The sequence below is a fragment of the Mirounga leonina genome, unplaced genomic scaffold (assembly GCF_011800145.1).
Source record: "Mirounga leonina isolate KUSES-001 unplaced genomic scaffold, KU_Mleo_1.0 Mir_114, whole genome shotgun sequence".
Taxonomy (NCBI): domain Eukaryota; kingdom Metazoa; phylum Chordata; class Mammalia; order Carnivora; family Phocidae; genus Mirounga; species Mirounga leonina.
Genome location: NW_023270265.1, coordinates 41,870,695 through 41,893,624, shown reverse-complemented (window position 1 = coordinate 41,893,624; position 22,930 = coordinate 41,870,695). Strand labels below are relative to the sequence as shown.

The following is a 22,930-nucleotide window of genomic DNA, read 5'->3' as shown; positions in this document are numbered from 1 at the left end:
TATGTTCTCTAGACGTTTAGGCATTTTATTTATTTAGTGTTCAGTTAATTTGGTTTATTAATTTATTCAGTGTCACAAATATGTGGCATAATGTACTTCATAGAGACCTTAAGGGTGCTTTTCCTGTGGAACAGAACAGGATCCATGAGCCAGAAAAGTTGTATTTGGTTGGAACGTTTTGTTTGCCGCTCTGATTTTAGAAACGAAATATTGTTGTTATTACGAGCTAAAGCAAGAGTGGGATGAGTTGCATTTGGCAGATAATCAGAAATGTAGTGCTAGTGTTGATAAATCAATAAGCTGGACCTTTGGGGTGTGGGCCTTTATCTTTCAAGGGCATCTTAAAATAGGTACTGGTTTGTATGGTTTACATGTCAGAGTGATTTATTCATCTCCATCAAAAGGTATATCCTGATGGCAAGACTGAAGAGTATATGGAATAATGTTCCATATTCTCCAGTTATTAACTTAAAAACTAGAGAATACTATTTTCAGAGATTTAAAAAGATTTTGTTAAACCTAAATGTTCTTATGTAAGAGTATAATCTAACATGCTACCTCTTAAAATCGTTTTTCTTTCATTTTAAAAGAAACAATGACTTCTCCATCACTTCAGTAACTTTACTTATTTTAAAAGGTTTTATTTATTTATTTGAGAGAGAGAGAGCACGTGCAGGGGGAGGGGCAGAGGGAGAAGCAGACTCCCCGCTGAGCAGGGAGCCTGATGACTTGGGGCCCCGATCCTGATGGTGGGGCCCATCCCAGGACCCCCGGATCATGACCCAAGCTGAAGGCATACATTTAACTGACTGAGCCACCCAGGCGCCCCTCATTTCAGTAACTTTAAAAAGCTTTTTGTTATTAAGTTTATTAAGTTACTAAAATCACTTAACTAGCTAACCCCACTTAGTATTTTGCTTACTATTACATTACATTGCATGTAAATTTCTACTTTTCTATATACTGCTAGGTTGTTTGAACTGTAACAGTGTATTTTGCCTTAGTTTTTTTTAAACCGTTCTCCCCTGCCCCTGCCCTGTGCACTTAACTCCTCTCTTCTTTAAATGTGATAAATTCTCTATTAATATATTTTCCTTTTTCCATGTCTCCAGAGCCTCAGACATGAGTTGCCAGTCCTGATTTTTTTTAATATACCAATGACTGGAAATAGATGAGTGGTTTCCTAGTTTAGTGAATAATACTCTGTTAGTTTTGGAAAATTCTGTTGAAACTTTTAGCAATCCCCATACTTTGGTGAGGGCTCAGAACAGAGTCCCCAAATGTCTGTTGAACATTTCAACTTGGATTTCTTCTTGTGGATACCTCATATTTGTGTCTAACTCTGAATTCCTCTTCATCCATATCATTTTCACTCTCAGACTTGAGATTCCATGTTCATCTTTGACTCCTTTTTTCTCCCTTACCTCTTGTTCCCAGGTGATTGTCAAGGTTGATAGAACACTGTCGTTTCACTTGCCTCTCCCCTTTCCTTCTTCACGTCATTATTGACACATGTCTGCGGTATTCTCCTAATTGGTTTGTTTTTCTCTATTATTTGTTTTTGGCTGAATAAACTTCTAAAAATATTAATTTGATGGGCATATTTTCTTGTTCAAAAACCTTAAAGACTCCCTGTTGCCTTTCTCAGTCACAGTTGATTTTTTGGTTAGTATAAAAAACAGCTGGTTGATTTGTTGCAGGGGTTCCTAGGGGGCAACCTGATGTAGCCAGTGCCTTTCATCCAGGTGTGCAAGGTACTCTATTAGGTATAGCAGCAGATATGTGATTGATAAGACTAGATAATGTGGACCAACCCTCCTACTATAACAATTTAAGAAATAAACAAGGTTGCTAATAAAAAAGTAAAGAATTATAGGACCAAGATCTGAGAGAGGAAGGAATCTCAGAGAGGGGAGTCTAGTATTTGAGCCATTTTTCTGCTAGGGGCACCTGTTTATTCTGGAAGCGGAGGCTAATAGTCTGAGATATTTAATAGAGTTTTGATGGGCTTTTGGAGGTAGGATGATAAAAATTGGGAATTTAGGGTCCATCACACCTGAAGGGATCATATCCCAGGAGTAGTAAGAATAATAAGTTAAAGACTATTGTAGCTGGAGCCTGATTCCTGATGCATTAAGATGGTCTGGATTTACTGGTGCCTCTAGTTGCTTACCAGAAGCAAAAGTAAATTCTCTCTGGAGAAAGATAACATTATCCTAGGCATCAAATTAGTTGTAATTTTTCATAAACAGTATCTGGCAGTCAATCAGAATAACTAATCGTATTAGGAGGTGAGCATAAAAGTAAGAGAAATGGTAAAATACATTTTTAGACAAGAATTGAGAGAATCCATCACCAGTAGTCTCTCACCTTAGAGAAATAATGAGGAGTGTTTTTCAGTGAGAAAGGAAATGTTCCTAGATGAAAACTGGAGAATCAGGTAGGAATGAAGAACAACAGAGAAGATAAGTATGCAAGTGTAGAATAATAATGATAATGTTTTATAGGGCATAAAATATATATAATCAAAACACATGACAATTGCATGTAAGGTGGATAGGAGTCAATGGATTTAAAAATGTTCTAAGGCCCTTGCATTGTGTCAGAAGAGGTAAAAGTACTAATTTTGTTTATTAGACTGATATAAGAAGGATGCAGTCTGTAATTTTAGGATAACCACTAAAAGAATGGTAAAAGAAAGTGTAGTAAACAGGATAGTAGAGGGAGAATATGGAATAATTTTGAAAGTAAAGAAGTCAAAGGATTTTAAAAAAAGGTACAGAGAGCAGATGGGACACATAGAAAACTAATAGATAATAAATTTAAACTTCCGGGGCACCTGGGTAGCTTAGTCATTAAGCATCTGCCTTCGGCTCAGGTCATGATCCCAGGGTGCTGGGATCGAGCCCTGTATTGGGCTCCCTGCTCCACGGGAAGCCTGCTTCTCCCTTTTCCACGTACCCTGCTTGTGTTCCCTCTCTTGCTGTGTCTCTCTTTGTCAAATAAATAAATAAAATCTTTAAAAAAAAAAAAAAAGAATTTTAAACTTCCATCTATCAATTGTTATGTGAAATGTTGAAGACTACTTTAAGAGAAGTAAGCAGATTATCAAACTAAATGAAATTCTGCAACTTTACTAAATGCTGATAATATGAGGCAGCATATTTAGCATACTTTTAGACAGAAGGATTGCAAATAAATGATGAAAAAAGATATACAAACATTAACCAGAAAGAAAGATGATCTATAACTACATTGATTTTGTAAAAAGTGGTAGATTCAGAGCAAGAGGTATTATTGGATATAAAGAAGACTTTTTATAATGAAAAGTTCCAGTTCCAGGAAGGTAACATTTCTAAATGTGTATGCACCAATAATATAGCCACAAAAATTAACAGACCCAAAAAAACAAACAGACCAATCCACAATCATAACGAGAAGTTAATGCATCGATGACATTAGTAGCATTTATTTCAAGAAATTAGAAAAAGAATACAAAGGAAACCCAAAGAAAGAATTAGGTCACAATCTTTGCTAATGGACCTTTGGAACAATAGTATTCAGGGAACTGTGGTTCAAAGCAGAATAAGAAAGTGCCCTGTTTGACTAAAAGTGAAATAGCCAAAGCCAGATGTAGGAATTAAAAGGAAGTGGCATTAAAAATAAATCGCCATGGGGGCTCTTGGGTGGCTCAGTCAGTTAAACATCTGCCTTTGGCTCAGGTCATGATCCCGGGGTCCTGGGATGGAGCCCTGCATCATGCTTCCTGCTCAGCTGGGAGTCTGCTTCTCCCTCTCCCTCTGCCCCCTGCTCATGCTGTCTCTCTTTGCTTTTTCTTTCCCAAAGAAATAAATAGAATCTTTAAAAAAAAATTTAAAAAATGAATGCCATGAAGAATGGGTAGATGTTTGGGGAGGGGGCTATTTAGGCTCAGAGAACTTCATAAGCAAAGGCAGTTTTTGGAGAGGTTTGGGTAGCAAGGAGTGGTCCTATGAGGATAGAGTGTGGTATTTGAGGGAGAGTGGGAGGAGATAAGGCTGAAAAAGGCAGATTGGAGCCAAATTGTAGAAGCCCTTAAATACCGGGAGTTGCATCTTAGAAAGATTGATGTGGAATACAAGAGAATACAAGATGGGTTGAAGTAAGAAAGAATGGGAGGTAGGGAAATAATGGTTGCGGTAGACCAGGTGAATTACAGGCCCACGGTTCTTTATCTGCAATTCCAAAATCCAAAAAAGGCTTTGCAAATGGATTTTTCTTTTTGTAAGTTTGGTGTCAAAACTCATGTGGTAGTAAAATGGTCTAAACTCGTGAGGAGTTTGGGGGGACATTCATATATTTCTTTTCCCAAAATATCAATGTGTTATATATTTTCTCCTAGAAATATCAATGTGTTGATATTCCCAATCTCTACTGGGTATTTGATATAATATATTGTGTAGATATCAAGATACCTTCTAAATCTGAAAAGTTCTGAATTATGGCACACATTTGGCCCCAGGAATCTTGGACAAGAAATTGTGGAGTTGTTGGTAATGGGAAGGAAGAAGTACCTAGGACGCATTGCAGGGATCAGAAAAACAGTATAGCTAAAACCGTGACCAGTTGGAAGAGAGGCAGGGTGAGAGGATTGAGAGATCGATTTGGTTTCCAGAGAAATGTTGGCAGTTGCTAGAGGGGACTTGAGGAATAGGGAAGGAGGATGATAGTGGTTTGAGAATGTTCAGGTCAGCAAACATTGAATGTCCATGTGTGAGCACATGTGCTAGATGCTTGGGCTGCAGAGATAATTAAGATGTAGGTTTATTCTTTAGTACTGCTTAGGGGAAAGGTGTAATGATCATTTTAATATACTGAATGTGATGAATAATAGGATAGAGATAAGAAATGAATCACAATTCTTGCTAATTTTCCCCCTTGTAAAGTGTCTCAAATTTATCCCATGCCATGTGCCTAGTTTAGATTCTCATTGGTACTTGGCTGAAAAATAGAGAAAGATTTCTAGTTTGTGTCTTGACTATACACCTTGCATCAGTCCATTTTGTTTTTTTCAGACTTAGGTCATCCATTTTCTTTTCTTTTTTTTTAAGATTTGTTTATTTGAGCGGGGAGGGGCAAAGGGAGAGGGAGAGAGAATCTCAAGCAGAGTTGCTGAGTGGGGGAGCCGCTTGATCCACAGAGCGTGGGGCTCGATCCCATGAGCCTGAGATCATGACCTGGGCTGAGCCACCCAGGTACTCCTCATAGCATTTGTTTTCGTAAACTTTGACTCTCTATGTACCTAAAGAGCAAAGACCATACTCCTTAGCAAGGATTTCAGGGCTCTTCACACTGTGAACTCAGCAAGATAGTGTAACATTATTTTGCTATTAAAATTTAAATGGGCTGTGTGTTTTCATCTTTGTGTATTTTCTCATTTGGTTTCTTCTGCCACTGTAGTTGAGCCATGAATAATGGGGGGTTGGAGCACCAACCCCCCAAGCAGCTGAAAATCTGAGTATAACTTTTCATTCCCCCAAAACTTAACTAATAGCCTGCTGTTGACTGGAAGCCTTCCTGACAACATAAAGAGTCGGTTAACACAGATTTGTATGTTTTATGTGTTATATACTGTATTCTTATAATAAAGGATATGTTGTTAAGAAAAATCATAAAGAAGAGAAAATATATTTACAGTACTGTACTGTATGAAAAAAATCCACGAATAAGTGGACCCACATAGTTCAAACCCATGTTATTTGAGGACCTAGCTCCCCCTTTCTGCAGAGGGGGCATTCTCCTTGTCTGTTAGGGTTTGCTGAGCTTTTAACTTCAGTGTTCCAGGCAGGCTTCATGAATCACCTTCTCTACTTTGATTCTGAAGCACTGTATTTGTGCTGCTACTATCGTCCTTAGTTTAGCTTTAGTTACCAAGGAGGACGCCATCTTTGCAGCATTGTGAGCTTCTTGAGGGCCAGAATCCTGATGTACTAGTGTTGGTTTCTTTTGGCCTGTTGTAATCTTGAACGAGTTATGTACTCATTAGATAAAGGTGCTGGTCATAATGCTATTGACCAAATGTTTGCATTTCTCTTACTTTTCAATACGAGGTAAGAGTATATGTCTCTATCCCATTGAGATTAGACTTAGGCTTTGACCTGTGAATTGTGAATTCAAGTGAGGTATGTATGGTTATGTGTGTACCCAAAGATCTGAAGCCCTTAAGATCAGCTGTCCAAATTTCCGTGTTTCCCTTTGCCTGCCAAGGGAATGGTGGTGGATGGTAGAGACTCTCTTATCCTGGGTCCCTGGGTAAGTATGTATTTTTTTTTCCCTCGATTTTTAACCCATTAAAAAAAATTTTTTTTTGAGATACAATCACATACTCTAACATTCACCTTCTTAAAGTGTACGAACTCATTGGTTTTTAGTGTAGTCACAAAGTTGTGCAGCAATCACTGCTAATTTCAGGACATTTTAGTTACCCCAGAAAAGAAAGCTAGTCATCACTGGCACTAATGCCCTATCCTTCCCTTCTCTTAGCCACTGGCAGCCACCAGTGGCTTTCTGTCTACTTTCTGTCTCTGTGGATTTGGGGCTATTCTGGACATTTCATAGAAATGAAGTTAGACAATATGTGACCTTTGGTGTCTGGCTTAATTAATTTACAATGTTTTCAAGGTCCATTCATGTTTGTATCATGATTAATACTTCATTTCTTTTTATGGCTGAATAACATGCCATTGTACTACATTTTATTTATCCAAACTTTAAGTCACTGAGATTTTAAGGGTTGTTTTTGACTGATACAAAAAGTGTTTGAATTGTCAATATTTAGAATATCCTGTTTGGATCACCATTTGGATAATTGAGTTTAATGGATATAACATTCTTACTCTTAAAGTTTTCCTTAAGTGACACTTACATATTTTGATTATTTTGTGTACGTCTGAATCCAGAATCCATTAGAGCAATCGTGAGGCACTTTCCCCGCATGTAATGTTGATAAATTATGTATTAATGCATTTTATCCTGTTGAGAGTATATTTTCACTTTTACTACATAAAAACTGTTTTGATGTTTTGATCTGCTAGCTTTAGAGCCAGTAACCCATTAACAAGTGGGTTCCTTCCAGCAATTTGTCAGTGATTTGAAACTTACACTGTACATTATGTACACGTACAGAGAGTGTTTAAACAGACTTGGTTCCCAGGCCAGGCCAGTAACATTAAAGCGTTAGGAAAACCACCAATAATATTAACCTGAGTTCAGGTCCTCAGGAGAGACCACAAACACAGAGGTGGAGAAGAAAAGTGTCGCAGTTTTTGTTCTCTCAACAGTGCTGAATTTGGGACAGTTTAAATGACTATTTGTCAACTAACTAATTACATTTTAACCATTTATTTTAATAAGATTACAGTTTTGAGGGCACCTGGGTGGCTCAGTTGGTTAAGCGACTGCCTTCGGCTCAGGTCATGATCCTGGAGTCCCGGGATCGAGTTCCGCATCGGGCTCCCTGCTCGGCAGGGAGTCTGCTTCTCCCTCTGACCCTCCCCCCTCTCATGCTCTCTCTATCTCATTCTCTCTCAAATAAATAAATAAATAAAATCTTAAAAAAAAAGATTACAGTTTTGATATCTTTTGAGCTAAATACATCTTGGTTGAGGTAAATCTAATTTGACTCTCAAACCTATTAGTAATAATAGAAATTAATAGAAATTAAACCATAATTAGTCAACATTACTTAACTTTGTTTCGCTCTTCACAGACACCAGATTACATAGGAAAGCTTTACTACCAAACTGCCAACAAACTGAGGCAGAATCTCTTGGTTTTTAAAATCAGAGCAAGGTTTGCTTTGCTGTTTATGTTCTGTCCGGTGGGTGGCAGTATAACTCAACTGGTTGTCTTGCATGTGGTCATTGGATATTTACATATTTTTTTAAAGACTATAATTTCTATATCTTTTGAACTACAGAGTGTGTTTTTAGAAAAACTTTCATTCCCCCAAATATGCTATTCACTCCTTGCTGAATGAGGATGATTTTAGATTATAAGAAAATTGCCTGTTGTCCCTACATGGATTTCAAGTAAAACAAATGTCATTGCCTACTGGTAGGTTGCTCTTCATGTGCGTATTCTACTGAATTTTTTTCTGAATAAGTTATTTGGAGATGTGTTTTTTAATCTAAACTAAAACTTAAAGCAGTTGTTATAGCAATGTTGTACTTGTCTCACAGAATTCGCCAATGAGACACTGTAACCCTCAGCAGACCATAATTTTAGTAAGTTCACTATCATTTTTTCAAGATAGGGACTGTGTTTTCTTTTTATGTGTCCTCATAGGGCTTAACATAATGCCAGACCTAAAGAGAGGTCCAATAAAACACTCACTAGTTGATAAAAAGCATATGCTTGAGATTACTGGAACCATCTACTTGTTGAGTTAAAACAGCAGCTTGAAAATGGAATTTGTGATGAGCAAGAGAGTCAAATTACTTAAATAATGAGTAGTTATTTGCAATTGCTTGTCATCACAGTGTACAGAGTGCACTATGAGTTGTATTCTTTTTAAACTAACCTTTTTGTTTTGAGACAGTTTTGACTTAAATTGGAAAAGATAAGGAAAAAAGTTTCCTTTAAAAAATAAGCACATAGGGGGCGCCTGGGTGGCTCAGTCGGTTAGGCGTCTGCCTTCAGCTCAGGTCATGATCCCAGGGTCCTGGGATCGAGCCCCACATCGGGCTCCCTGCTCCGCGGGAAGCCTGCTTCTCCCTCTCCCACTCCCCCTACTTGTGTTCCCTCTCTCGCTGTGTCTCTCTCTGTCAAATAAATAACTAAAATCTTAAAAAAAAAAAAAAATAAGCACATAGGAGTAAGTAATTTTTGCTAAGTGTTAAAAGAGGTGAGGTGTGTAGGAACGTGAGGAGTCATCCTAGTCCACCTGACTTCTTTAGATATTTTCTTCTATTAAGTAATCCGTGAACCTTTTGTAAATGCTGTGTCACTTAGCTTAGTCATTGTTAGTTATATGGATAAGCTAAAGGGATCCAGGATCACAGAGGCTGGACTTTTATTTTTTTTTAAGATTTTTAATTTATTTATTTGACAGAGAGAGACACAGCGAGAGAGGGAACACAAGTAGGGGGAGTGGGAGTGGGAGAAGTAGGCCTCCTGCCAAGCAGGGAGCCTGATGTGGGGCTTGATCCCAGGACCCTGGAATCGTGACCTGAGCTGAAGGCAGACACTTAATGACTGAGCCAACCAGGTGCCCCGAGGCTGGACTTTTAATTCAGTTTACTCTCTAAGACCCAGTGCAAACTTCTATAAAGGAACTAGAGAGAAGGTGTGGACTGTCCTTGTGTTGAGACTCACAGGGATTCTGTACTATTAGTTTACACTTGGCCTTGAATGATTGGTCAAAGCTTCTCTTGTTTTCTTACCAGCTTTTATGGCTGCCATCACTGATGGAGAAACTGTTTATGTGTCCATTCTTTCCTTAGAAGAACCGGTCACTTTTTTATTTTATTTTATTTTTTTTAAGATTTTATTTTTTTAAGTAGTCTCTACCCCTGAACATGGGGCTTAAACTGAATGCATGACCCCAAAACCAAGAATCACGTGCTCTACCAGCTGACCCAGACAGGACCCCCAGAGCTGCTCACGCTTTAGAATTCATTTCACCTGGTTGGACAGGGCAGCTGTAAAACACAGACACCTGAGGTCTCTGATGAGCTTGGAAAATTATATGTAGTTTAGCTAGTTTTTTTTGTTATTAGTAAAAATATGATATGCTAACATTTTAACATTAATGGTACGACCCCACGTGAATTTTTCTTTTAAATTTAACAGTTTCTTGACTGCTGTCAAATTCAGTGCTTATAAAGTTATTAAAATGTAATAGTGAAGTTCCACATCCACTTTCTTGAAATGCAGAAAGCTGCTGGAGAACATCAGTCCACTCCCCCTGCTTGTTGTGTTCCCTCTCTCGCTGTCTCTCTCTCTCTCTCAAATAAATAAAATCTCTAAAAAAATAAAATAAAAAAATACAAGATTTTAATTTATTTGACAGAGAGAGCACAAGCAGGGGGAGGGGCAGGGAGAGGGAGAAGCAGGCTGCCCGCTGAGCAGAGAGCCTGACTCGGGGCTCCATCCCAGGACCCTGGGATAGAGCCTGATTTGGGGTTCCATCCCAGGATCCTGGGATCATGACCTGAACCGAAGGCAGGCACTTAATCGACTGAGCCACCAGGTGCCCCAAAAGCACATACTCTTAAAATTTGTTATGTTTCATTTTGGTGGGGTGGGGGGGCAGAGGTGGAAGAGGAGGGATATTAAGTATGAAATTGTGGAACTTGTTTGTGTTTTACATCTGTGGTGTCCATTTTGGTAGCCACTAACCACATGTAACTCTTCAGATGAAAATGAAATACATTTTAAGTGCTAAGTAGACCTACATGGCTAGTGGCTACCATATTGGACAGTGCAGATATAGGACTTTTCTACCATCACAGAAAGTTCTGTTGGGCAGTACTGACCTAGATCATAGTATTTTCAAGTCTATTGGCTAGAAAATTATTTAAATAAATCATGTTGTTATAAAATTAAATATACATCTAATCAGAATAACTGACCAAACTTCCTTATCTAGCTTTCAAAAGTAAGGATAACAAACTTGTTTTCCTTCCCCTCTGTGAAGGCATGGTATGGTATATCAAATCTGACCCTTAAGTCCTTGCTCTAAGGAATATATGTAGTATCTAAATATATACATATATAATGCTAGTGATATTAAGCAGGTTAGGTCTTCAAAATTAGGTGCTGAAATTATTTTGTTTCTATACAACTATCCATGAGGTTATCATCTAGTTCTTTATTTCACTTAAAAAAAATTTTTTTAAAAAAAGCACTGTCTACAAAATACCATCTGTAGGAAGTTATCAATTGCAACATTGTGGTAACAGAAGATTAGCAACAAGCTGTCAGTGTGGAGATTGGTTAAATAGTACATTTAAAGATTGTACTTAGGAACAGATTTCTTAAAATGTGGTTGGGGGTGTGTGTCCCTGAAATCCTTTCAGAGGGTCTGCAAAATAGAAACTTTTTCTAGTACTACTAAGATGTTATTTGCCCTTTTCTGTGTGTTGATATTTGTTCTGATGGTTCACAAACAATGGTGGGCAGACTGTTGATGCCTTTGCACAAATCTTCACTTCCACCCATTTACAGAAGAAAACAAACATTTCACTTAAGAATATCCTAGATGAAGCAGCAAAATTTTTTCTTTTATTTCACAATTTTATTGTGACTTTGAATATACTTTAAAAAATATTCTGTGTGAAGAAATGGGAAGCTACATACCCCAAAGTAACAGTGATTGTTTAAGAAAAAGCACTTGTGTGGTTGTATGAGTTTTGAGCTAAACTAGCTGGGGTGTTTTTTTCCTATAGAACACTGTTTTTATTTGAAAGAATGACTGACAAACTATGGTTATTTAACTTGACTTTGGTATTTGACATTTTCTCAAAAATGAAATGTGTCACTTCAAGGAAAGCAACTGACAGTATTGGTTGCCAATGATAAAATTCGAGCTTTGAAGTGAAAATTAGAATTTGGAAAGCGTGTAGCTACTACCATGACCTCGATGGCTTCCCAGTACTTAAAAAGACTCTTCTGATGAAATAGGTGGTGATAGTAACAAATATAATTTTTTCTTTTTGATGTATAGTGAAATGCGTCAACATGTGGAAGACTTATGTAACTCAGTATTTTACAAATGACCAATTTCTGATGTTATAAAATGTATTAAAAGATCCATTCAAAGTAGAAGATAGACCAATGGGTTTTAATGTAATAGAGTACAGAGAGTTCATTGATAGTTTCAGATTTCCTGAAATCTGAACCTTTAAGAAACTCATCAAGTTTCAAAGAAAAATATCCACAATTATCTGAAAAGGATATTAAAATATGCCTGCCTTTTCTGCCTGCATATCTGTTCATTTACTTCAACCAAAACAACATACCACAACTGATTCCATATAGCAGCAGAATGAGAATCTATCAGTCTTCTATTAAGGCAGAAGCTAAGGAGACTTGCATAAATGTGGATACAATGCCATTTTTCTTATCTTTTTTGGGAAAATAGTTATTTACATGTAACTAGTTTATAATATATATATATTTTTAAAGATTTTATTTATTTATTTGAGAGAGAGAGAATGAGAGACAGAGAGCACGAGAGGGAAGAGGGCAGAGGGAGAAGCAGACCCCCTGCTGAGCAGGGAGCCCAATGTGGGACTCGATCCTGGGACTCCAGGATCATGACCTGAGCCGAAGGCAGTCGCTTAACCAACTGAGCCACCCAGGCGTCCACTAGTTTATAATATTAAATATATAATTATTTTATCATTAAATGTTAAAATATAGACTTTATTATTGTCATTTTAGAATAAATTAATACATATTTTTAAAACCCAGTTTTGATTTCTAATATGGTAATAAATATTGATAAATATAACCCATATAATAAAAGCTTTTTGGAATCTTCAGTTATTTTTAAGAATGTAAAGAGGTCCTGAGACCAAAATGTTTCAGAACCACTAGAATAAAAGTCTCCCAAGATATGTTGTTAGGAAAAGTACAAATTGGTGTGGTTTTATGTAGGCATTTGTGTGTAAGAGGATATAAATGGGATACTTATTTTCATGTATGTATGTAAAATTCTTCTGGAAGGATAAAAAGGAATTAAGTGTTGGTTCAGTGAGGAGGAAATAAAGGTAAACTGTTTATTTCCTTTTGAATGCATTTGAATTTTAAACCAGATGAATGCATTGCTCATTTAAAAAAAAAAAAAAAGGGCAGAAGAAATTGAAGCATTCCTACCAGATATGTTACAAATTTCAGTGAATCTAGCTCTGTTATGAAAAGTTAGAGCAAGTTTGGAGCAATAGTTATTTTTCTGGCAGCTTGCTTTTTCTGTTTTTCTGTTTTTCTTTCTTTCTTTCTTTCTTTCTTTCTTTCTTTCTTTCTTTCTTTCTTTCTTTCTTTCTTTCTTTCTTTTCTAACTTGCTTGTTTTAGGGTAAAAATTTTCATTTAATGTCTAAGCCAAATACATTCATATTGAAATAATGTAAATCAAACAGGTAGCAATTCCCCCAGTGGGGCCCAAGGTATACTGAACTTAAGTTTTAAGGAGGAACAGTTTGTTATTTTTTTTAATGGCAGTTATTTCTGGTTCCTTGTAAAGAGATTGGATTTATTTTAGAAGACTGTTATAATTTATAGTCCTGTCATTTAAAAGGTTTAATAAGTGCAGCATGAAATGTGGAACTAAAAAGCTAAATAAATGTTCTGACATTTGATTTAGTACAAAAAGTGCTTTTTAATACTCATAACCTTGGAAGCTTTGGAAATTCTTGAAAAGAATAAGGAATTCAGTTTTATTTATTCTCTCTGCTATTAAGTGTGCCTTTTGATCAATGTTCATACTTTTAACTTTTGAATAGATAAAGTGTCCTTTTATGAAAAGGGAAAATTATTTTAATGCAAAAACTCTTCAGATTTTCTTTTTCTCATATAATACTTCTATAATTTATTTCTTTGAATGCTGAAATATCATTTCCAGGGTTCTTTGCAGCAGTTTAGAAAGAGGTATTACATTGCTTCTCAGTCTTTTGGCTAAGATCAAGTGTAGAAAGAGGTATTACATGTGATTCTGCCCATTAGTTATAGTTAAAAGTTTGCCCATAATGTAGAACCATTTTCCCGTTTCTTTAGTTAACAAAGAATGCCTTTAATAATGTTAATAGGTTTTTCTGAAGTATTAGACAAATAGTTAATTCATAAGAGTTTATTTACCCTCAGTACTCAGTAGTTGCATGTGCATTTATAACGTCTGACATTTTTCAAAGCATACACTTATTATTTTCTTTGATTGTTGGCACATCTTGGAAGTAGCACAATTAGTATTTTCCCTATTTTATAGTTATGGAAATTGAAATTCAGAGGGCTAAATGACTTGCTTAATGTCAATACAACCTTGTTAGATAGTAAGAAAGCAGTTTAGATGGAAACAAGGCTAGGTTAGATTTAGATTTAAGCAAATTTAGATTTAAGCAACACTTTCCTTGCAAAAAAACGCATTTGTCTCTGCATGCTGTCTTCCAGGTTTTGTGGTGAGCTGTGGAGGTATATAAAGACAAGACACAGGTCTTTCCCTCCAGGGGCTTGAAGTTTAGTGGCAGAGGCCACCTAGTGGGAAAAGTGAAGAAGTGGGATGGTGCTCTATATGAGGGCAGAATGTCTCCGACAGGTTTTTTGTTTTTTTTTTAAGATTTTATTTATTTATTTAACAGAGAGAGAGAGCGCGCGAGAGCACAAGCAGGGGGAGCAGCAGAGGGAGAGGGAGAAGCAGACTCCCTGCTGAGCAAGGAGCCCAAAGTGGGGCTTGATCCCAGGACCCTGGGATCATGACCTGAGCCGAAGGCAGTCGCTTAACCAACTGAGGCACCCAGGCACCCCTGTCTCCAACAGTTTTGAGGAAGTGACACATATCTTGAAGAGTGAATAGAAGTTAGCCAGGGCGACTGATTAGGGGTGGTGATAAAGGCATTCAGGAAGAAAAGATTCGAGGAGGTCTAAAGCAGCATGCTGAAGAGTTAGTCATGCCGTGGGAGTACTGTGCTGGGCTGCGTGTGAGAAGAATAGGATGTGAAAGCAGAGAGACTGCATGCCCTAAAGTTTTCTAAGGTACAGCGTGCTAAAAGAGGGATGTAATGTAAATCGATGGAAGGACTCAGATTGACTGAGGTTTGAGTCTTCGTTCTTGGGCTTAGTGGGGGACTGTAGATAAGTGACTCTGAGCCCTAGTGACCTCATATGTAGAATGGCAGTGACATTCATACCAGTTTGCAGGTAATTAGGAAGAGTAAGAAAAATAAATGTAAAAAAAGGACCTAGTGTGTGCCAAATCTCTAAATATGCAATCATGGAGGATGAACTAGAAGTAAGGACAGTTCACTACACATGTTCTAACATCTAAGTAGACCTGAAAAAAATAGAAATGAAATCTTATTTTAAAAATAGTATTGGAACATTTGGACATTTCTAAAACAGCTTAGCTGAAGTGGTTTTTAAATTTCATTGTTTAAATTTAATATTTTGGAATCTTTCAGTGTGGCATTTCCTTGTTTTCCTTGTTTGAAAGCAAGACTTTCTGTACCCAGGGTATGGTTGTCCAGTAGTGAGACTGCCAGTGGTTCGAGTCACTTCTGTTTGCATGACGATTTGTGCCATCCCCTCTCCCCAACTCTCTGGCCCTGGAATGAATTCTTACCTGGGAGACCTGGATGTGTCCTCTTTTAACACTCTAATTTTAGACAAGTGACTTGCCCATTTGTGTGTTTCTTCAGTATTAAAATGGTACCTAATTAATTTAGCTTTAGAGAATAAAATTAAACAGTGGATGGATATACTTTCATAGTGCCTTAGTCCGCTGGGGCTGCCATAACAAAATGCTACAGGCTTTGGGTGGTTTAAACTACAGAAATTTACTTCTCCCTGTTCTTGAGGCTGGGGCTAAGATTAAGGCTGATTTGGTTTCTGATGAGAATTCTCTTCCTGGCTTGTGGATAGCTACGGGCTTGCTGTATGCTCACATGGCCTTTCTTCCGAGTGTGCTGGGGGGTGAGATAGGATAGAGGAAAAGAGACAGGAAGAGAGGGGAAGGGAGAGCGAGCTGCCTGGTGTCTTTTCTTATGACACTAATCCTAAAGGATCAGGGCTCCACTCTTATGACCTTATTTATTATTTAGCCTAATTGCTTTCTTACTCCACATACAGCCACACTGGTTTGGGCTTCAACATATGAATTTGGGAAGGGGGACACATAATTTAGCCCATAACATGCAGTAAAATTGAAAGTATTTCTTTTGATGGCTTTATGATTTGGTGTTTTGGTAACAATGAGTTAAAAGCCAGGCATGTATTACACTCCAGAGCTGCAGATGTATATGGACCATTTAAGTCTCTGCTTTGTAGCTGATTGGTTAGCTATAGAAGTGGTTTATAGCCAAGTTGGTAGAAAAGTCAGAATATTACTGTGCCTAGGGTAATTATAAAAATTCAACAACCATTTTAATAGTATGTTAAACCTGTACCATTTCCTGAATTTTTTCTCTCTTTCTTCTTCTTCTAGGCTCAAATATGGTTTGGTTCCTATAGGAAATGTCCACATAGTTGAGTGATAATTTTTAAACTCATTTATCTTAATAAACACAACTTGTGAATGCAACTTTTTACTCATTAACTGAGCAAGCCTTTTTAGCTAACATGGTAAAGTTACAGTTTTTAAAGACAGCTAAACCAAACCTCTGTTTTGCATAGCAGATTTTGGAACAAAGATAGAAGTCTTAACTAACCTTCAGGGTATAAGTCTTCTCCTTTTCTTTACTGTAAATTTCAATATGAATTTTGACTTGGGGGGTGCTTGGGTGGCTCAGTCGGTTAAGTTCTGCCTTCAGCTCAGGTCATGATCTCTGGGTCCTGGGATCAGGCCCTGCATTGGGCTTCCTGCTCAGCGGGGAGTCTGCTTCTCTCTCTCTCTCTCCCTCTGTCCCTCCCCATCACGTGTTCTCTCTCTCTTTCTCTCAAATAAATAAAGTCTTTGAAAGAATGAATTTTGACTTGGACTTCTGAGTCTGTTTGCACTTTAGATTGTGGTGGATGAAAGGTCTTTAACTTGGTTTCCAAGAACGATCACATTTAATGTTCTTTCTCACAGGCCAGCCCTCCAGATCTCTATATTGAAAGATTTAATATAGCTCTTGGACAGTATATGGGAGCATTGCAGAGCATTGTGCCTCTTTTCATATATATGGTAAGTTAGAGCTGTTTTCCCTTTCCAAATATCTCCATTTATTGGTCTAAGTACAGATAGATGCAGTTAAGCATGTTCTGTTTATCTTTTGCTATGTATTATGTTAGAAATGGAAGTTAATCTATTTTAGTAATGTTTGATTGTATTGACATAGAATTGTTTACCCTTTTATTACTGTTTAAAAATTCCGTAAATAACACTGCTGAATAGACAATTAGGCATTAATAATCAGTACTCAGCATTTATTTTATTTTTGCCATATGGAAGATACTGTGCTTGGAAAATAAAGATATATAAGAAAGATTTCTTGTCCTCAGAAAGTAGAGAGTTAAGCCATCTATCTAAAAACATGACATATGATAAATCCCCAAGTAAGTCATTCCATAAAAAAAGTAGAATAATAAAATTTTCTTCCATTATGGTGATGTGATCTCTTTCATTTGGAGAATTATGCCATGAGTATAATTTGTAGTCTCTGGACTTTGTTGATTAGCCCCTTCTCTCTCCTAAATATATAAAATCATAAAATCTTAATGTTGGTGTTCCTATTGAAGGCAGGGGCCGTTAGCAACCATTATCCCAATTCCTCTTTATTAGATTAGACAATGGGATGTTTGGGTTGATCCTACGTTCTGTAGCATAAAGATTGCTATATGTGGAATACTAATCTTCAAAATGATTTATTCTCCATAAAATATACTTCACTGAAAAAAAACAAAACAGAACATTGAGAGGAATCTGTATTATCAGCAGAGGACTGTTAATTAATTTGTGGGGAGATATTTACAGTAAAAAAACAAGTAGTCAAAGGTAATGACATATCTGTACATTTAGAGAGAAATCTCCAGATACATTATGTGAAAAAGCAAAATGCAAAACAGTATTTGTTATTTCTTCAGAGCAAGTGTTTTTTTTTTTTTTATTAGGAAAAAAAGCATATCCAGATATATATATCCATATATATGCAAGGAGCATTTTAGAAAGAACATACAAAGTTTTCCCATTTGAATGGGGCCTTTGGGAATGCAACAGAGGGTCTGCTCTGGGAGACTGGTTTTTATTGCATGGTTTTGTTACCATGTGTACATGTTATTTTTATAATTTTCATAATGTTCTGTTTAAGAATTAAGAGAATCAGTGAGCAACTTGTTAACATTCCTGTTTTTATTTTCCACACCTATACATTGAGTTAACATTTAAACATGAACAAATTCGGTCTTGTTTGACTTGCCAGTCATTCTAATCATGATGCTTTTGGCTACAGAAAAACAGAACACCTGATTCAAAGTGACTTAAGTAAATAAGGAAAAGTATTAATCTCTTGTAATAAAACTAAGCAAATGCGGCAGTCTCTAGGGTTGGTTGAATCCCGTGGTTCAATAGTGTTACCAGGGACTCAGGTTCTTTCTTGTCTCCTTGATGTACAATAGCATCTGTTTCATCTTGTTCTCGTGGTCATAAGATGAGTTATAAGATACTTGCACTGAAGCCTAGGCTTCTCTCAATCTGATTGCTCTATGTGGGGTCACGTGTCAGCCTTTGAACCAAAGACCATTCCTAAGAATGCCATAAGCTGAATAACAGAGTAATCAGTGAAGTGGATTGTATGTTGGGGAGTCAGCCAGTACATGTCCACTGCCTGCTTTCAGCCTAGATCATTGATAAATGGGGTACCTTTTATTAGTGTTGCCTGTTGTTGCCTTTTGATGGTGATACAGTATTTTTAAAGGGAGTATTATGTGTCTGTCACACAGTGTGGTCCATTTGTCTCTACCTCTCTGTTTAGTTAATGTTAATGTCTTCCTGTGTTCTTTTGGAGGTGTATAGTTCATAACATTTTGTCTTTATGTGCTTTAACTCCATGCCAGAAAGACAAATAACTAATAGTAGCAGGGCTTTTGTTTTTTGATGTTGGGTTTTTGTTTTAATTGATACTTTTATTAATTGTTTCCTAAAATAATTTATTTTTTGGTGCTTCAGCTCATTAGACAAATCATTTCCCCCTAACTGAGGCAGTAAAAAACTATTTTCTTTTTCAGAATAAGTTTTACATCGAAACCAAGCTTAACAGAGACCTAAAAGATGACCTTATAAAGCTGTTTACGGAACATGTTGCAGAAAAGCACATTTACAGCCTAATGCGTAAGTAAATTCAACTTATAGGGATGAGATAACACTAGCAATGATCTTTTTGATTTTTGATCAGAGAGCTTTGGCATATACAGCCAGTGTTGACATCTGATTCATATAGCAAGAGGTATTGCAAGTCCAGTTCTATAGAGCGAGACCTGAGGAATTGAAGACCTATAGAGGAATTGAAAATGTGACTTAAAGTCCCCTAGAGAGCTGGGAGCAGCTTAGCCAGGTCCTTGGACAATGCCTTTATATCTGGCCTGATAATTACCTTTTTTCTCCCCGACAATGGGGGAAATACTATTAAGGGGTTCACCCTAACTTCGTTACTGGTAATTCTAGAAGGAGCACAGTGTTGTATCTTTGAAATGGTAGCACAGAATTCTCTCTGATTTTTACTCTTTGGTGTGAAATCCCTTCTCTAGCATAGTCTAGTCTAGTTATTCATTAACTATATCTTAGGCAAGCTTCTCAGCCTCTGGTCCTGGTTTTTTCTTCTATGAATTGGGATTTATAAAAGATTTAACTTGGTAATGTAGACTGGTAGGTAAGCAGATCAAAGCACCAAGTTCAGTTAGTTTTTCTCTTCCCCTATTCTTGGGCCCCCTGCCCCCTCACAGTAGGTGGTGTCTTATCCTACCTTTCCTAAAAGAGTATACCTCTCTAAGTGGAGTTTAGGAAGTCCCTGCAATGTAATGTCTCAGCATCTTTTAAAAGTTCATGTTTTATGCGGTATATCATTGAAGTCATTTTTTAGAATTTGGCACATACTTGGATTTATAGTATGTATTTTTTGCTTTTCTAATAGTCATGATTAGTTTCTACCACGGTGAACTCTTACCAGTATTTACAGAAGAATTGTTCTAAGCTTGACCATAAACTCTTTCTCATTTTTGAGTTTAAATTAAGAAAATTAAGAGAATGAATTGTTAAACATTGGGCCAGTTTATTTTAAAAAGGCCAAGTTTTCAAATAATATGATAGATTAAGGTAATATTTGTTTCATTATTATGTTCCCAACAGATTTCTAGAATCAGAATAGAGACCAGAATCTTGGGAGCAGCACCTAACTATTATCTCTGATGTTGACATTGTCTTTGCTTTCATTGTAAAATAGAACGAGCATTTTGAAGTCTTTCCTGTTAAAATTTTTTAGAGAAATGCTACCATTTGGTAGAAAAGCTTCTTTACTCTTTGAATATGTTTTTATATTTGTCATTAATTTGGAAATCAATTTTATTGGGCATATGCAAAGAGAATATTCAAAGAGAATATAGTCATCCAGATCTGGTGAGAGAAACCTCTCTTCTGATCCGTGTGAGCTTTCCATAGATTCATGATATTTTATAAGATCATATCCTGTGAAGAGTCTCCACATAAAGGCCTCTCCACGTAAATACATAAAAGTCAGGAAAAAAATGAATTTTTTTTTCTCTTAAACCTTCAATTAACTTGTACTTTATTTTTCAAAAAAGTAATCTTTCTCTTGTTTATTATATAGTTTGATTTTCATTCAAAAGTAGATACGCCTTTCTTTTCCAAGTAAACTGTAAAGTTATTAAGCTTTTTTTTTTTTTTTTAAAGTAGGCTCTACTCCCAGCATGGAGCCCAATGCAGGGCTTGAACTCATGACCCCAAGATCAATACCTGAGCTGAGATCAAGAGTCGGACACTTTACTGACTGAGCCACCCAAGCACCCCAGAGCTTTTGTAAATTGTATAAAACTGAGCTGATCACGTATTTATTGAGCGGTTATCAGGCATTGTGCTTAGAGTAAGGGATTCAGACGGTGACCACTGGCCTCATTGGTTTGGGCTCTGTAACAACAAGGGACACGCTAAGTGTTTATTAATGCTATGTGGATGGTCATCAAAAAGATTTAAAAAATACACTCACTACTTACTATGTAGTGGGACCTGTTCTAGATACTTTACAAATACTACCTACCATTTATTTCTCATAACTCTAAGGTGTAGTAGTCATTACTTCCATGTTACAGATGGAGAAATTCAGGCATAGAAAGGTTAATATTAATTAAATTGGAAGAACAGAGCTAAGAATTGATTTCTCATCTCTAGTTATACATTTTCCTGTACTTCCCCCTCACTCCAACAAAACAAATTCTGATCAGTTAATTTCTTTCTGTGGCTTTAGATACATTTGAAAATGCTGGTGTTCATTTATTATTATGACACCCCAAAACATAGTCTTTTTATAAAGTCTTTTATTTTGCTCACAGAGCTGCAGTTGGGGCAGGGCTTGGGGCATTTTATCTTGGCTGCACTCAGCATTGGCTGATGTGATTCACCCAGGGGTTGGGGACTTTCAAGATGGTTCACTCATATGACTGGCAAGTTGTGGTGACCGTAGTTTCCTCTAAGAGTGAGTGTCCCAACATATGGGAACTGGAAACTGCCGGTTTCTTAAGTCCTGGACCTGGAAATTGGCACCGTGTCACTTTTGCAGTGTTGTGTTGGGCAGGCAGTTACAGAGCCCAGATTCTAGGCGAGTGGGCGTGGACACACCTCTCCATGGGAGGTGTGCTGAAAGAATTTAGGGGCCGTGTTTTACAGCAGAGGCAAATGAACACCCCTCTGCTAATGAATAATTGGTACTCCAATGCCCTGTTTCAGTGATTGTTTCATGAATGAATACATGACTTCTCAGTGAATGACTTCTCACTGTAAATAAAGGCCATTTTCTACCATCTCTCGGTACATATGTGCTTATAGAATAAAAAAGCTTTTACTTTTGGCTGGTAGTAAATTTGTTTTCCTTTGAATTTAATTTTTACTTTGCATTAAACTTTGAAAACAAATACTAGGATCTACCTTAGCCAGGGTATCTGTAGTATTTTTATATTGATGATTCTGAGCAAATGTGACGAAATGGGCTGGTTAATGATAGAAGTTTCTTGAGAAAATGTAGTATGTTGAGTTACAGTAGAAGATTTATAGTTCACTTTGACAGAGGGCTTTAAAAATTTACATGATTATCAGTTATTCTTAGGTTCTACCTTTTAGTTCAGACCCTTGTAGTTTGAACTTGTTAAAGGTCAAGAATATTTTTAATTTTAGTTTTGATTTTAAGAATTACTTTTCAAGTTAGAAAAGGAGAGAAGCCCTTAGGTAAGGCTGTAGCTCTGAGGGATAATTGAAAGAGTAGAGGAGCTTGATTCTGGCTCCAGTTCAGCTATTAAGAAGCTGTGTGACTTTTAGGATGGCACTTAATCTCTCTAGACTTCAGTGTCATAAACTGTAATGAAAGAGGTTAGTCCTGGAAGTTCAGGAAGGTCCTAGTCTAGTTTTAAAACTGTTAACTTAAAATCAACAATCAGTGGAATTGTTGGAGGATTCTTTTTTTTTTTTAAATTCTATAATTTTGGGAAGAAAACTGTTACTATGGGTGAAACTTCGTTACCTGTTACATATAAGATCTGTATTTCAGTGCTGTCATGGTGAACTAGAAAGAATACAGAATTTAGAGTGAAACACAGGTTCTCAGACCTCTCTGCCACTTGCTAGCTCTGTGACTTCAGATGAATTATGCAGTGTTTTTTTATTGTTTTGTTTTTAGCCTCAGTTTCCTTATCTGTTTTAAAAAAATGATAAACTTGTGAGAAAGTAAATCCTAAAGTTTAAAAGAATTAAACCTGTAAAGTACCTAGCACCTGTTAAATACTCAAAAAATATTTTCTTCTCGGTCTCATGCTGCTGCCGCCTGTCTCCCCCCCCCCCCCCGATTCCCTTCTTTTTCCTTAAAAGAGGAGACCAACTAGAAAATCTCTTAAGCACTGTTCTCCTAAAAAGAATTTAGGTGGAGAGGATTTTAGTGAACTGTTATGCCATCTCAACTCTGTTATTGTTATGTTATTGAATGTAATTCTTTTTTTTTTTTTTAATTGAGTTCATTTATTGAGTCCTTACCATGTCTTGGAAAC

The 22,930-nt window shown here is 36.8% G+C and overlaps 1 protein-coding gene across 1 annotated transcript in view; it reads left to right on the top strand.

Annotated features, from left to right (window-relative positions):
- CACUL1 (CDK2 associated cullin domain 1) overlaps positions 1-22,930 on the top strand; it is an 81,375-nt gene that overhangs the window by 36,588 nt on the left and 21,857 nt on the right. The window contains exons 4-5 of the mRNA XM_035030018.1: positions 16,761-16,856; positions 18,896-18,998. Of these exons, the coding sequence (XP_034885909.1) occupies positions 16,761-16,856; positions 18,896-18,998 (199 nt within the window). The remainder of the gene's footprint in view (positions 1-16,760; positions 16,857-18,895; positions 18,999-22,930) is intronic.